Below are 14,048 nucleotides of genomic sequence, written 5' to 3'. Positions count from 1 at the left end.
CTTGGTTTCCTTATATTATCCCCTCGCTACTTTAAGGATCACACCTATAGGTGAACTGCAATTACTGCTAACATATATATACTTTGTTTGTCTGCCTGTTTGTTTGTCCGTTTGCAACCAATGAACGTCAAAACGGCTGAACCGATTGGTCCCAAATTTTGTGTAGGACCTCACGTGGCCTCAGGGAAGGTTTATGAATGATCAAGATTTCAAAAATTTGTCTCAAACAAAATTCGATTTTTATCAAATTTTGAAATCCATGAAATTTTTTTTATGAAATCCACGAAGTTTTTTGTTTTGTTTTACAATGTACACAAAATGTTCACAATTAAAATATAAGATGGGCGCGAAGCCTAGTCTATACATATATATATATTGCTTGTCTGTCTGTTTCTTTATTTGTTTGTCATCGATCTGTTTGTTTGTATCTATTAAATTCCAAAACGGCTGAACCGATCGGGCCCAAACTTTTTAAGGGACTTCACATGTCCCCAGGGAAGGTTTATAGATGAACAAAATTTCAAAATTTTGCGTCCAACAAAATTCAGTTGTCGTTAAATTTTGAAAATGCACAAATTTTTGTTTTTAAAATCCGCGAACATTTTTTAGTTTTTATTTTACAATGTATAAGAGGAGAAAATAATCAAAATTGAAATAGAAGATGAGAGCAAAGCGCCCTAAAAGCCCAGTAACTGATAAAAAAGAGATTCAAAAGAATTCCGTCTTTCAATCATAATTCACCTAGAACTTTCTTTTACACCCAAGAAGACTCTGAATGAAGCAAAAGATATCTCTTCGAAAATTGTTGCTCATATCAAACTCGAACCCGAGCAACTTTGTAAGTGTATTTTTATATAAAAGAACATTTTGCCTCTCTAATTTATATTATTTGAGATTTAAACCTTATTATTTGAGACCTGATGCAATATTTGTAAAACAAATATATAGAAAATATTTTGTAATCTCTCATTAGTTTAATTTCATTTCCCAGTGTGAGGATAGAAGTTGGCAATATCTACTTCAATAAAGCAAACTATAACACTCGTATATAAAAGTGGTGCGCTGGTTATCAGGAAATACTCATTACTCACACTGGGTATGAGAGAACTTTAATGTTTTTAAAGTCTCAAAAACAACGTTACGAGTACACATCCATACAAGCAAAGTATATATATAATATACCAGGCTTTTAGGGCGCCCATTTTCTAATTCAATTGTGAACATGTTCTCATTATAACATTGAAAAACAAATAAAAAAATTACGCGGATTTTATAAAAAAAATTTGGGGTGACGCAATTTCCCACAAAAAATTTTGGGCCCGATCGGTTTAGCCGTTTTGACGTCTAGGGCATACAAACAAACAGACAGACAAGCCAAATTTATAGGTAAAGAATTTTGTTCAAATTTCGAAAATTTAGGTTTTATTTTATAAATAGAAATCTGAACGAAATTCTTGATATCTCCTGAAATATTGAAAGCATAAAAAAGTATCCCGATCGGAAAATGGAAATGCTCACGCCCAGGACTAGAAGAATTTCGTGATTATTGTTTCAAGAATCATGAATAGGTTGACAAATGAATGTTGAAAGTTATTTCAACACAACCTTCTGTTCTACTTGCTTCTGTATTAAAACTTGTTTTACCTTTAAAAACGAATGCTGTCGAGGCTGAATAAATGAGCGCTTCTTGGCCCTTGGTTCAGGTTTCTTCTTTGTCCTTAGATTAAACCATGGGTCAAAACCAAAGAGAATAGAATATATATTAGAGTGGAATTTAGTCAATCCCTCGGTATGCTTTTTTTCAGTCCCTTTCATACTGAAAGTTCAAAGTGTACAAATCATGTAAATGTTCACAAATTATATGCAGTAGAGTACATTAATACATTATGTTCCTGGACATCCATTTCAATTTCGAATTTTTTAAAGCTTTTAAATAAACTTTGTAAAATGAATTAGGTGAATAAAAAACATCATTTGATTTATAGTTATAACGGAAAATCATCGTTTGTAAAATGAAAGGCAGAGTCTATGTGAACTGATCATTGGTCGATTATAAAACCAGCCTATTTCATAATTTGGTTTTTTTTTTTTAATATTAATTTTAGATTTTCTATAAAATGATGTTCCAGGGCCCGAAAGGTTATATAGCACAAATATGTGAAGTACACCTGCAGTATGGAAACAGTACAACAAAATGGCCGTTTTACACTTTTTTCTAGTAAATTCCACTCTAATATATATTCTATTCTCTTTGGTCAAAACTATACATAGGCTTTTAGTGAGGACTATTTTATTGTCTTTATTCAACACTAAATTAGTCGTATCGCAGTTAAAACAAGTAACATGTGAAACTAATAGTCTGAGGCACCTAAATTTTGACGTAGATACTAAGAAAGAAGTCTTTGCCACAATCCCTATATCTTTGCAACCTGATGGTGTAAACCTTTCATATTTCAAACTAAATATTTAATCTAACAGAAGTTTTAGATTGGACTGAAAAGTTACATGTATATATATGAATGTCTTTTTTTATTATGAAGATATGAAATACATGTTATCTCGGATCAAATGACTGGTGTAAAAACTAAACTATTATTTTAGGATAAACTACAGTCTGAAAGAAGAAGGCTAAACCATTGTGATCCACTCAAGAACTATATATGCAGGATGATTAAATAATCAAGAACATTGATTTTTATCCTGTCAATTTTCAAGTTAAAAGAACATAAAAATGTTATTTTCTGTATTTTAAAAACTAAGATTTTACGCAAACAAAATTTTTATCCAGCCTCTTAAAGGAAAATAATATTGGCACATTTTAAATGTTAAAACTGTAAACATGTAATATTTAATCCCAAGCTTTCATGATAAATAATGATCGTCATGTTGCAGATGATCTGGGAGATCAAGATTAGTAAAGACTTGCTCACTAATCATATCTCAAGAAGTGATCCGTTATATCAATAACATTCAATGTACAAAACATTTTATAAATATATCATGCTAATTATGTGTACTTTTTCAGCTTCACAGCTTACTGATGATCAAAAGAAATAAACTCTAAAACTAGTCTTGATTATTTGTGTGTATGGGGTGGCGTATAAATAATACATTGGTTAAAAAAGTTCTGCACTTCTATTGTTCCGACGGTGAAAATTAAATTGAGACGCTAAAAACTGAAAATTGCCCGACTGGGGTGAATTATCTTATAAAAATTGCTTACCCGTATTGTACTTGATTGTTAGTCCGTTTCTGTTCAGGAGATATCACCTAAATAAAGGAATACTACATACACAGACTGAAAACGGAAAATTTTAAAAATCATTTCCTTTTTAACAATCCTCCTGGCCTTGCATAGTAGCCTAGTTTTCAATAATTTATCAATATATAAATCAAAAATAGTTCAAATTCAACGATTAAGGATGAGATCTAACGATCAACGAGTTCATTCCTCATTCTTCAACAATCCAAGTACTGTACTGATAAGCTTGAGGACTTAAAACGTAAAGGTGCTTTCGATGCCAATTTATCTTAAGATCTACTAAAAAATTTAGGAATAAAAATGTGCATTTTCTTTTCTGAGATTATATGATTTGTGGTTTGTGTACCTGAATAGTGAATAAGATTATCTCACCTTGATATTTTCTGAGCTAGCTGAGTTCCTGATGGAAGGAGTTTGATGCAGCACTGTTTCTACTGGAAAACAATGCGTTTGAAGACGAAAGTATTAAGACTCAGGTTCTAGACTTAGCATTGAGTCTAGAACATTCGTCTTCAAACTCTTTGTTTTCCAATCCTAGAGACTTTGCAGTTGGAATGGTTGGATCCGTCTTCTTGTTGACTTGGAACTCTGTGCCCGCTGTTTTCTTAGTTTCTGTGTGTGGAGATTCATCAAACCCCCAATCTTTAAGAAGTAGTTCTGCTTTCTTCTTTTTCTGGTCCAGTTTCCGAACTTCTTTACTCTCTGTTTTATTCTGTATCCCTTTCCTTGTCGTGTCTTGCTTCGTTCTGTCTTCCTCTTCATTTTTATTCTTCTTGTTTCCAGATTGAGAGTAGGATTGGATTTCCTCCAAAACATCATTAGATTCAGTTAAAACATCTCCTGGTTCAGTAACTGAGAAGTCTTTCGGATCTTGATCCAACATCTCTTCAGGAAACAATTGATTGTTCTCCTTGATCTTCTGATTTTCCTTGAGATCTACGTCCCCCTCTTCTACACGATCTGATCCCAAACCTTTTTCATAATCCTGAATTAGTTGAGGATGAAGATGATGTTGATCTTGTGTTCCTGAGTACAAGCCTGAGATCTCTTCCTTCTTTTTAGTTTCTGATTTATCTTGCTTTAGTATAGGATGGGACTCTTCCATAATAGTTGATTGAGTACTGCTGGCTGCTCCTTTGTCTAGCTGAACATGGTTTGATTGAAATCTGGCACTTTCTTTCGACTCTTCCGACTCATTGTAAGAAAGATCTGCCAATGCAATACTATTATAACTTTTCTTACTTTCATCCTCCATTACATAATCTTCATCAAGGTTAAGAGTTTTCTTTAAACAAACAGGAGTTTTTCCAGTTCTTTTCTTTCCTTTACTGCTGTCTTCAGATTGACTTATCACAAGATCTCCAGCTTTATTTTCTGCAACTTCATCCTTTTCCTCAATACATGATTGGGAGTCTTCAAGGTCTTTAAATTCTTCTTCATCTTCGAAGTTAAGAGTTTTCTGAATGCCTTGTAAAGAACTCTTCTTATTCCTACTTGAATTTCCTAGAGATTCGGAGAGTGCGTCTAGATCATCATTATGTAGAAAACTTTCATTATCAATGGACCTATTTACGGATCGATCAAAGCCTCTAGGTTCTTCTCCGTCAAAGCCAAGGGCTTCAGTTGAATAGACTGGGGTCCAAGTTCTTTTCTTCCTTCTCATCGCTCTGGTTCTTGATGATGGCGTTGTTCTCCTGTACTTGTCTTTAACTGGAGTTTCATTACAGATATTCGGAGAACAAGTGTTCCTGGATTCCTCCTCAAGATCTAGGGTCGGCGGAGAATTGAAATCTAGGATTCGTTTAGAACTAAGACATTTCATTTTCCCAGCTTTTCTTGTAAATCTTGTTGCTCGAATTCTTCCTCCGCTCTTAGTAAGCTTGGACGCGTTAATAAAGGGATTGCTTGCTAGGTTAAAGTCTCCGGACGGAGGAGGACTTGTGATTTCTCCTGATGGTTGGGTTGGTTTCTTCTTCACGAATTTCATAACTTTCTCCTGTACAGTTCTTTTATTGTTTTTCTTCTCAAATGGTTTCAAACCTAGATCCATAACAGAGGCTGGGTGAAGCCTTTGCTTTGGTCTAGCACCAAGATTCTCTGGCAGATCTCTAGTGTATAGTAGACTATCCACTATTAGAGATCTATCATCTAATATTCCTTCATTCCTTTCAGCAGGCGGAGTCATTGATCCGGAATTCTTCTGTTTACAAGCTTTTTCTCCTGATCTATTAACTGTAAGTGATGCATCTACACTTTTCTGAGATGATGATGAAATATCGTTTGTTTCAGAATAATTCTTTTTTGATGTCAAAGCACTTGCTCCTGCATTCTTTTCAGACGGCAAAGCTCTAGCTTCTGTATTCATCTCAGCTAACAAAGCTCTATCCCCTTTATTCTTTGCGGCTGACAAAGATCTAGATCCTTTATTCTTCTCAGGTGACAAAGCTCTAGCCCTTTTATTCTTCTCAGCTGACAAAGATGATGCTCCTTTATTCTTCTCAGCTGACAAAGCTCTAGCTCCTGTGTTCTTCACAGCTGACAAAGCTGTAGCTCCTTTATTCTTCTCAGCTGACAATGATCTAGCTCCCTTATTTTTCTCAACTGACAAATATGTTGCTTTTGTATTAGTTTCAGTTGACAAAGCTGTAGCTCCTTTGTTCTTCTCAGCTAAAAAAGCTCTATCCCCTTTATTCTTCTTAGCTGACAAAGATCTAGCTCCTTTATTCTTCTCAACTGACAAAGCTCTAGCTCCTTTATTCTTCTCAGCTGACAAAGCTCTATCCCCTTTATTCTTCTCAGCTGACAAAGCTGTAGCTCCTTTATTCTTCTCAGCTGACAAAGATCTAGCTCCTTTATTCTTCTCAACTGACAAATATGTTGCTCTTGTATTAGTTTCAGCTGGCAAAGATGTTGCTCCTTTATTCTTTTCAGCTGACAAAGCTCTAGCTCCTGTATCCTTCTCAGCTGACAAAGATGTTGCTCCTGTATTAATTTCAGCTGGCAAAGCTCTATCTCTAACACTATTCGCATCTCTCACTGCTGGAAAAGATCTAGGTACTGAATTCATGTTAAATAAAGATGCCTTTCCTTTCGATCTCTTGTCTACTTCAGACATCTTTGCTCCAGAATTTAATTCCCCTGGAAGAACTTGATATTTGGATTTTCCCTCTTTCATTGCTTGTGTTTTATCTGTCCTTTCATTAAATCCTTTCTCCCAAGGATTTGGTTTAGGCGTTAATATGATTCCTGAGGCAAATCCAGCTGTTTTTCTCTCCCTGGTTTGTAGAGGGGGTGGAGAAAGGTTGGGTTGAGTAGAATTAGGAAAAGGTGATGACCCCTCCAGAGGTATAGGAACAGTTTTGATTTCTGAAACCTTGACAACCATTGGTGAAGATGTAGGAGGATAGACAGGACCAGAGTTCAGGCTTAAAAAGGAACATTTCGATCCTTTACCCTTCGGAACTAAAAAGTAAAAATAGATGAAAATACTAAAATAAACAAAACAAAAATATTCGAGAAGGGACTGTAAGCGTAATCTCAAGCTTTGTCTGATCAAGTATGAATTAGATACCTTTGTTTGTAATTTTAAAATCTAATTTATGGTTTTCAATTTAGATTCTCTCTACAAAAGTGACCTGCGCATTACCACTGCGAGAAAACATAGGAATTATCAGAAACAAACACTTTCAACCCCAGGACAAAAACAATATCTTCAACATTATTGGTCAGAGGACGCGAATTAAAAGCTTCGACTCGGGTCGTAATTCCTTATACCCAGCTTTAAAACCAAATCTAAGACCCAACTCTGACGAAAGCTTGTGTCACAAGATTGAAAGCTTCGACTTGGGAAGTTTTAGTGGAAAATTTAAGTTGTGGAAAAATTATATGCAACTTAAATCCGAAAGCTGAAGCAAATAAGGCCCAACGACAGCGTATTTTCTTGAATTTTTTAAATCGCCTGCTCAGATGAAGATTTCAAGAGTACCGTTGTGAATCAGGCAATGACATCTTTGCATGGAGGGTCACTTAAAATTACGCTTACAGTCCCTTTAAGGTTAGTATGATCAGATTAAATGAGGGATAGATTAGATAATGGAAGTAGAGAATTTATTATAGGTTTCCAGGAAACTTAGATTTCCACGCATAGCTAGGAAAATTTGTAAATAGAAAACTATTTGTATGTTCGCAATACTTTTTAATCAAGAGAATACCTGCTTCTACTTCCTGTTGAGCAACTACAGAGAGGTTCAAAATCTTGAACAAGGATGCTCTAGACACATCAGTTCCAGACGGTTTATTGGCATTTCCGGCCGATTCGGCGGCAGGGATGACCGATCTAGCGTTAGGAATGGACGATTCATTTGAAGAGGAGAAACAAGTTTTCTTCTGAGCGCACGGAAGAGCATCACTATCGTCTGATGTTTCGGCCACACATTTCACCGGAGATATTTCCCTGCAACAAGAAGAAACATTACCAAGATGTCGTCCAAATTCAAAATTATGTTTTATTTCCATATGAATGTTGTCCCTGTGCCGTATTTTGATACTATTTCATCAGAGAATAACAAATATATTGAACTAAAAAATGGGTTAGTTTGATAATCATTGGTTTAATTTGATCACAACTCTTTAATATTTTAAAAGATCATTTCTCTCAATTTCAATGATTCTTAGTTGAATTCAATGCACATTTTCATTAATGACAATTCGAAAGAAGATGATTTAATATTAAACTACCTTGGTTGTACTCTCAACGCCATTTGAGACTTCTGTGGAGTTTTGATGAGTCCCGCGGTGACATAGACTCCGCCTGTATCCAGGACTGGTCTTCTCTCCTCTCCATTAAAAAGTAGTTTACCAGGATATAGAGCCCGGAGTATCTTCTCCAGGATACTATTCTCCTGTAGGACAAGAAGGATAATATCCGACCGAGCATCCTGTATCATACACTCCAGGGCATCTACTTCAATCCTTAGTGTTATTCCAGGTCCTTTCTTAAACACAGTCACCTTACCACCAGGTAGATTTGATTTATAATACTCGAGTTTAATTCTCAAATCTAGAATTCAACGTTAAAAACTTTATTTAAACTTACTTCTTAATCTAGGATGAATTCAATTAATGAGATTCAATTCGAAATACACTTCCAGTTTTTAAACATTATCAGAGTCAAAATTAAAAAAGAGTTGAGCCTTTGCCACACTCTCGGATTTTCTAATCCATATATCTTTGTAACCAAAAGTCTTGAAACTTAGATATTTTAAACTTCGAGTTATGTCAGATCAAACAACCTAATTTAAAATCATCAAATGTTTACACAATCAGGTTCCAAAGATATAAAGAGTAATAACCAAAAAACAATGAAATAGGAAAGCCGACATTGTAGCAATACTTAAGTGTAAGCAATCAGTTTTACCAGACACTTATAGGTCTGTTTACACTGCACAATTGCTGCGTTTGATGGTTATTGAACTATTTAAAGTTAAAACTTGATTCTCAAAGTTGTCTTACTTTTCCAGAGTTTTTTTGTTATCACTGTAGAATTAGAAAAATTTGAGATAAGTGTTCAGTTTCTCTCTATGATTTTGTTGTGTATTTTAGCTGAAATCGAAACATGTGATATAAAAAAATCAATATCTTTTTCCTTAATAACAGATTGTTTTTCCAAAGCTAGACATTCCCACTGCAAATTCGATTCGTCCTTCTCCCTTACATAGTTGATGGAGAGTACACCAGACCTAGAGTCAAGATCAATTCAAATTCAATTCAAGATCAATTCAAGATCAATTTAAGATAAATTCAAGGTCAATTTAAGATTAATTCAAATTCAATTTAAAATCAATTCAAACTCAATTTAAGTTCATTTCAATATCAATTCATCAATTCAAGATCAATTCAAGATCAATTTAAGATCAATTCAAGATCAGTTCAAAATCAATTCAAGATCAGTTCAAAATCAATTCAAAATCAATTCGAGATCAATTTAAATTCAATTCAAGATCAATTCAAATTCAATTTAAGATCAATTCAAAATAAATTCAAATTCTATTTAAGATCACTTCAAGGTCGAATTAAGATCAATTCAAAATTATTCATTCGGATTTCTTTAAAACGCTTGGAATGTTTGAATTACACGTTTCTGTTCAGTAAAATAAATAATTCATCTGTCTCTTCCATATTTGAACAATATTTTATAGATTCTACAGTCCATTGTTTTCATTGACTTTACTCTAGATGGAAATGATCAATTATAAGCTATAATTAAGTTAAGAAAGTCACGTTGTAAACCTAAGTAAGTTTTTACGTCTCCCAAAATTCAAGACATTAGAGGATCTAGGAAATACTTGGAATTCTAAGAACTGATAAAAATATTCAGTTGTAAAATTGCGGTTGTCGAGGTCTTGAAAATAGAAATACGTAAAAAACTATCGAGTTAACCTGTTGGTATCTAAGTCAGAATGGAGGGTGGTGGAGTACAATAATAAACTAACCTGAGGGAGAAATCAACCCAGAAATGCGAATACTCCGGTGGACTGAATATCTGTATATCTCCGACAGTACATTTGAGAGCAGGGAGAGAATGAACCAAACATCCTGCTCCCATCATTCCATTTAATAAATTCAATAATACTCTGAACAACGGAACTAGTGACTCTTAATCAGCATAATGGAAAAAAAACTGTGTGATATAACTAAATCAAAACTGAATTAAAGGGACTGAATGCGTATTTTCGAGTGACCCTCCATGCAAGCATGGCAATGCACGATTCACAACAGTATACCCGTATACCCATTATCTGATTACGTTCTTTACAGAAGGTTATTTAAAGTTACGCTGACAGTTGAATTTTTATGTGTGGATTTCTACGTCAAAAACATAAAACAACAACTACAAAAATTGAGGTTTGTTCTATTAGACGTTCATAAGGATACAAACTTCAAGTTTATCGTTATCAACAAACAACGAACTAGTTCCTGCCTTGCAACTGGATCAAAATCCTTCAACTTGACAAAGAGGGATCTAAGACCTTGATCCGGAAATATATCTCGGGATAAGGTCTCCAGGTTCAGGCAGTTACATATCCTTCAATATTACATCTATTTATGTTATTGTAATGGGTATCATTAAGTACGAAAAGTTTTTGGCGGGATTTTTAATTTTTCTAGTTTGTTTGAGATCAAATGATACCCTATACAACATATAGTTTTATTCTTCAATCTTGTTTTTACCCACCTTATTTAATAGAAGGTCGATAAAATTACTTTATTCCCCTGTTGTTAAATAATTTATCATTCTACAGCGGGGAATATTAGGTGTAAATATTGAAATTTTAATAGCAGGGTGATAAAGTTAATTTTTTCGCCCTGGTGTAAGCAATAAAGTTACTTTTTCGCCCTAAAACGGGAAATATTAGGTGTGATCAATTTTGATAAAATTAAAATTTCTTATCAGATTCTTTATTTCGGATTCACAAACAAGAAAAAATCATCATGTTTTAAGGTCACTTTGCATCAATAATGAAATAAACAGAGCAGTTCCTCGACAATTATTGTAAATTTATAATATAATTAAATTATAAGATTAAGAAAATATATAGTACAGAAATGCACGTCCAACTGAAGTAAATTGCACGTAAGGTTGAAATCTTGTGTTTTCAATCATAACTCTACATATAGAAGAGCTATTGAGAAGAACAAAAATTTAAAATTCGGTGATGGTGATGGACCAAACCTCTGTAGAGTAAAAAAAGTAGATGTTAGTTCCACATTTATTGAAAATATATTTCGGCCTGGGCTGACCCTCGTCAGTTCTAACGATATAATAACCATCAAAATCGATTAAAATAAAAAAAATTCTTTTTAAACCACAAGAAAATAAACAAACCAAAAAAGATTATTTAAAAAAAAATTGGGCTGTCAAATGGACAAAAGGGAAACGAACTCAGATCATGAGATGGAAAAAATATAATTGGCAAATATTCACTTTTTAAAAAATGTTTTAAGACAATTATTATTCCTGGAGATTGTTTCTGTCACGAAGATTAAAACAAACTGTTTAGATGTATGTGTATGAAGTGGTGGTGGGGGTCGATCTAATTAACAAACTTTTACGATTGGTGGAGGGGTGGGCGGCTTGTTTAAGGAGGGGTATTAAACCTTTTAAAGAATTGGACATAAACAATACTCTTTTTTAAAAGATACTGAATTACAGTTTACAATTTAATAGAAACTATTTTTTCTGTTCATTCCTCTGAGTTCAGTCATAAAATCTCTAATGTATTTAGATTCTCGTAAAAACAAAAATATTTTGAATTTCGGGGCCGGATAAATTTTCCTTTCTTCTGCTTAAAATCAACTGGAGGAGCTATGAGGTCACCAAGTTACGCGAGAATTACAAAGCTCAATAACCCCAGATCTGGAGGGGATCAGATTAATACCTGAATATAGTTTCTAGAACAGATCCTTGGGTTAAGAAGTCTCCGCACATATTCAAGTAATGAACTAATCCTGGTAGATATTCTACTAATCCTTCACTTACTCTTTTCCTGGAAATATTTTTCAACATTACAAGATATGGATTTCTACTTTCTACACAAAGTTAATAGTTATATTACTTACATTTTTTACAGCTTACAGTGATCCAAAACTTATGCAAATAAATTAATTTAAAACCAGAACTATTTCCAAATTGCGATAAAAAAAAACAAATAAAATGGACAACTTACAATAAATATATATATTATATATTTAAGAAATCTTTTATGCAGAATGAACACATTAAAAGCCCACTTGCATCAATGACCTGAGTTCCCAAGTTAAAGTGTGTATTTATTTAGTACCTGAGTGCCTTGTCACTGCTTGAAAAGAAATCGTTGAAGAATCTAAGAATCTGTACACGAACATCAGGACCAAAATTACTAAAATGTACCATTTAATTATCATTCCTTAATTAAAGAATATCAAAATCTACTATATTGTCTAAACATTGCAGTAGGATCTAACAACCATTCCGACGCAATGAATGAGTAATGCATCTCTTTTTATAATTTTGTAGTTTTAAAGTTTCTTCTTATATTTACAACCAAAAATATATGTATAGACGTCTAAGACATTTTGGAGTTTTGCGGAAATTAAGAAATGATTTATGTAATTATAATTACAACGACAGAATATGATTTTTCAATTGAAACTCTTAAGAACTAAGAAAAAGCTAACCTCGAAATGGCAATATCTAGCATAGTTTTAGCGGAGTAGTGAAGAATGCGTCTAGCTATCTGTGAGTTCTCTAAGTAAACATTGAGTAGATCTATGAGGTACTCCTTCAGCTCCTCCAACTCACTAGACTCACAGATATTCTGCTGATCAATATAGAACCTGAACATAAAATAAGATTATAACAGTCCACCCACACTGGATACTGTATACTGGTTTAAGGATACTGTGTAAATCGGACATTGAAATTACGCATTGCATTTTGATAAACCTGAATTCAAGCTCAGAAGGTCCTTTAAACGAGATATTAATAAAGGAATTGAGTCTTTGTCACAAACTATAATTTTCTAATCTCCTTATCTTTGCAACCCAATGCCGTAGGCCTTAGATATTTCAAACTATGAATTCTGTTAGATGAAAGAATCTTAGTTTGAAATATCAAAGGTTTTCACCATCAGGCGGAAAAAATATAGATATTAGAAATTCTGAATTTGTTACAAAGACTCAATTCATTTTTTGAATTGTAACGTTGTTAACAAGTATTTTTAAATGAACCTGTTATGTCCTTTGATTGGCGAGTTCACAACTTTAAATTATCAAATTAATTAAATAAATTGCCAATATTTTCTATGACGATAACATCCATGTGTTCTTTCATTAATGTTTTAAAAGATTACCTTAGTAATGTTTCCAGGATTGATATTTTCTCCTGTAAACTGGAAATATTCACATTTTCTATTGCCATGATAAGAGATTCACAGTTCCTGTTTCCCTGGGAGTAGAAATCCTTTTCCAGGAAATCCTAAATTTTAATTTGGGCTGTTTGCTCTTTTCATTTTTAACAGTTTTTACTTTAGTACCCGACATTTGAGTTGGCCGTTGTCTTAACTAAATGATCGAGTTTACACTGTGCAGGTTGAAATTGTAATGATATATCTAAAAAAAAATTCAAAAATAAAGGGCTAGTATCTAGTCATCCATAATTGTCCATCTTTAGACATCATCGCTCAGTTAAATGACTCTTTTCAGCTCCTGAAATGTTGTTAAAATTGATTTGAGCATATTTTAGTTCTTAATTTATCAGCTCCAAGCATTCTTAATGGGAATCAGGCTAGGACTCTTCCCTAGCTTGATGATGGTGATATTAGACTTGTACTCGAACCATTTCTTGACAATCTCTTAAAACAAGCCAGTGACATAATACTTTTTGACCGGATTATTCACTAGAAAACTTGGAGAACGTGCAGGAAATTCAAAGTACATTTCAAAAAGCTGTCTGTCTTCGCTTTCATTTGATGCCTAAAACAACGTTCTAGTGTGAACACAGCTAGTGCCATCAATAGAGTTTTAAGTGCCGTTCAACTCAAATGTCGGGTACTGTATATTCACATATTTCACTACCTTGATAGAACAAAGAATCTGTTCAGTCTTTTCCTCGAAACTCATCTCAATATCCGGTGGGGTGTTGGATTCCATTTAAAGATTTTACTCCTTTCAAATGTCTCTGAAAATTTTTTACATTCCGCAGATAACTCGCTTTAATCCTTTTTTTGCAATATTTCTATGATTTTAA

The 14,048-nt window shown here is 33.6% G+C and overlaps 1 protein-coding gene across 2 annotated transcripts in view; it reads right to left on the bottom strand.

The window, feature by feature from the left end:
• The window catches only part of LOC111707800 (synaptonemal complex protein 2), a 21,323-nt gene extending 7,275 nt beyond the window's left edge, over positions 1-14,048 (bottom strand). For both annotated transcript variants that reach the window (XM_023480961.1, XM_023480968.1), the window contains exons 1-14: positions 13,877-14,048; positions 13,153-13,277; positions 12,479-12,637; positions 12,103-12,180; positions 11,701-11,808; positions 10,242-10,346; positions 9,754-9,894; positions 8,907-9,000; positions 8,000-8,271; positions 7,474-7,715; positions 3,797-6,724; positions 3,635-3,696; positions 3,224-3,270; positions 1,645-1,717 (exon numbers count right to left, since the gene is read on the bottom strand). In XM_023480961.1, the coding sequence (XP_023336729.1) occupies positions 1,645-1,717; positions 3,224-3,270; positions 3,635-3,696; positions 3,797-6,724; positions 7,474-7,715; positions 8,000-8,271; positions 8,907-9,000; positions 9,754-9,894; positions 10,242-10,346; positions 11,701-11,808; positions 12,103-12,180; positions 12,479-12,637; positions 13,153-13,277; positions 13,877-13,951 (4,509 nt within the window). In that variant the 5' untranslated portion in view covers positions 13,952-14,048. The remainder of the gene's footprint in view (positions 1-1,644; positions 1,718-3,223; positions 3,271-3,634; positions 3,697-3,796; positions 6,725-7,473; positions 7,716-7,999; positions 8,272-8,906; positions 9,001-9,753; positions 9,895-10,241; positions 10,347-11,700; positions 11,809-12,102; positions 12,181-12,478; positions 12,638-13,152; positions 13,278-13,876) is intronic.

This window comes from Eurytemora carolleeae, unplaced genomic scaffold (assembly GCF_000591075.1).
Source record: "Eurytemora carolleeae unplaced genomic scaffold, Eaff_2.0 scaffold105, whole genome shotgun sequence".
In the NCBI taxonomy this organism is placed as follows: domain Eukaryota; kingdom Metazoa; phylum Arthropoda; class Copepoda; order Calanoida; family Temoridae; genus Eurytemora; species Eurytemora carolleeae.
The sequence above is the reverse complement of the archived record's forward strand: the minus strand, read 5'-3'. Positions and strand labels throughout refer to the sequence as shown.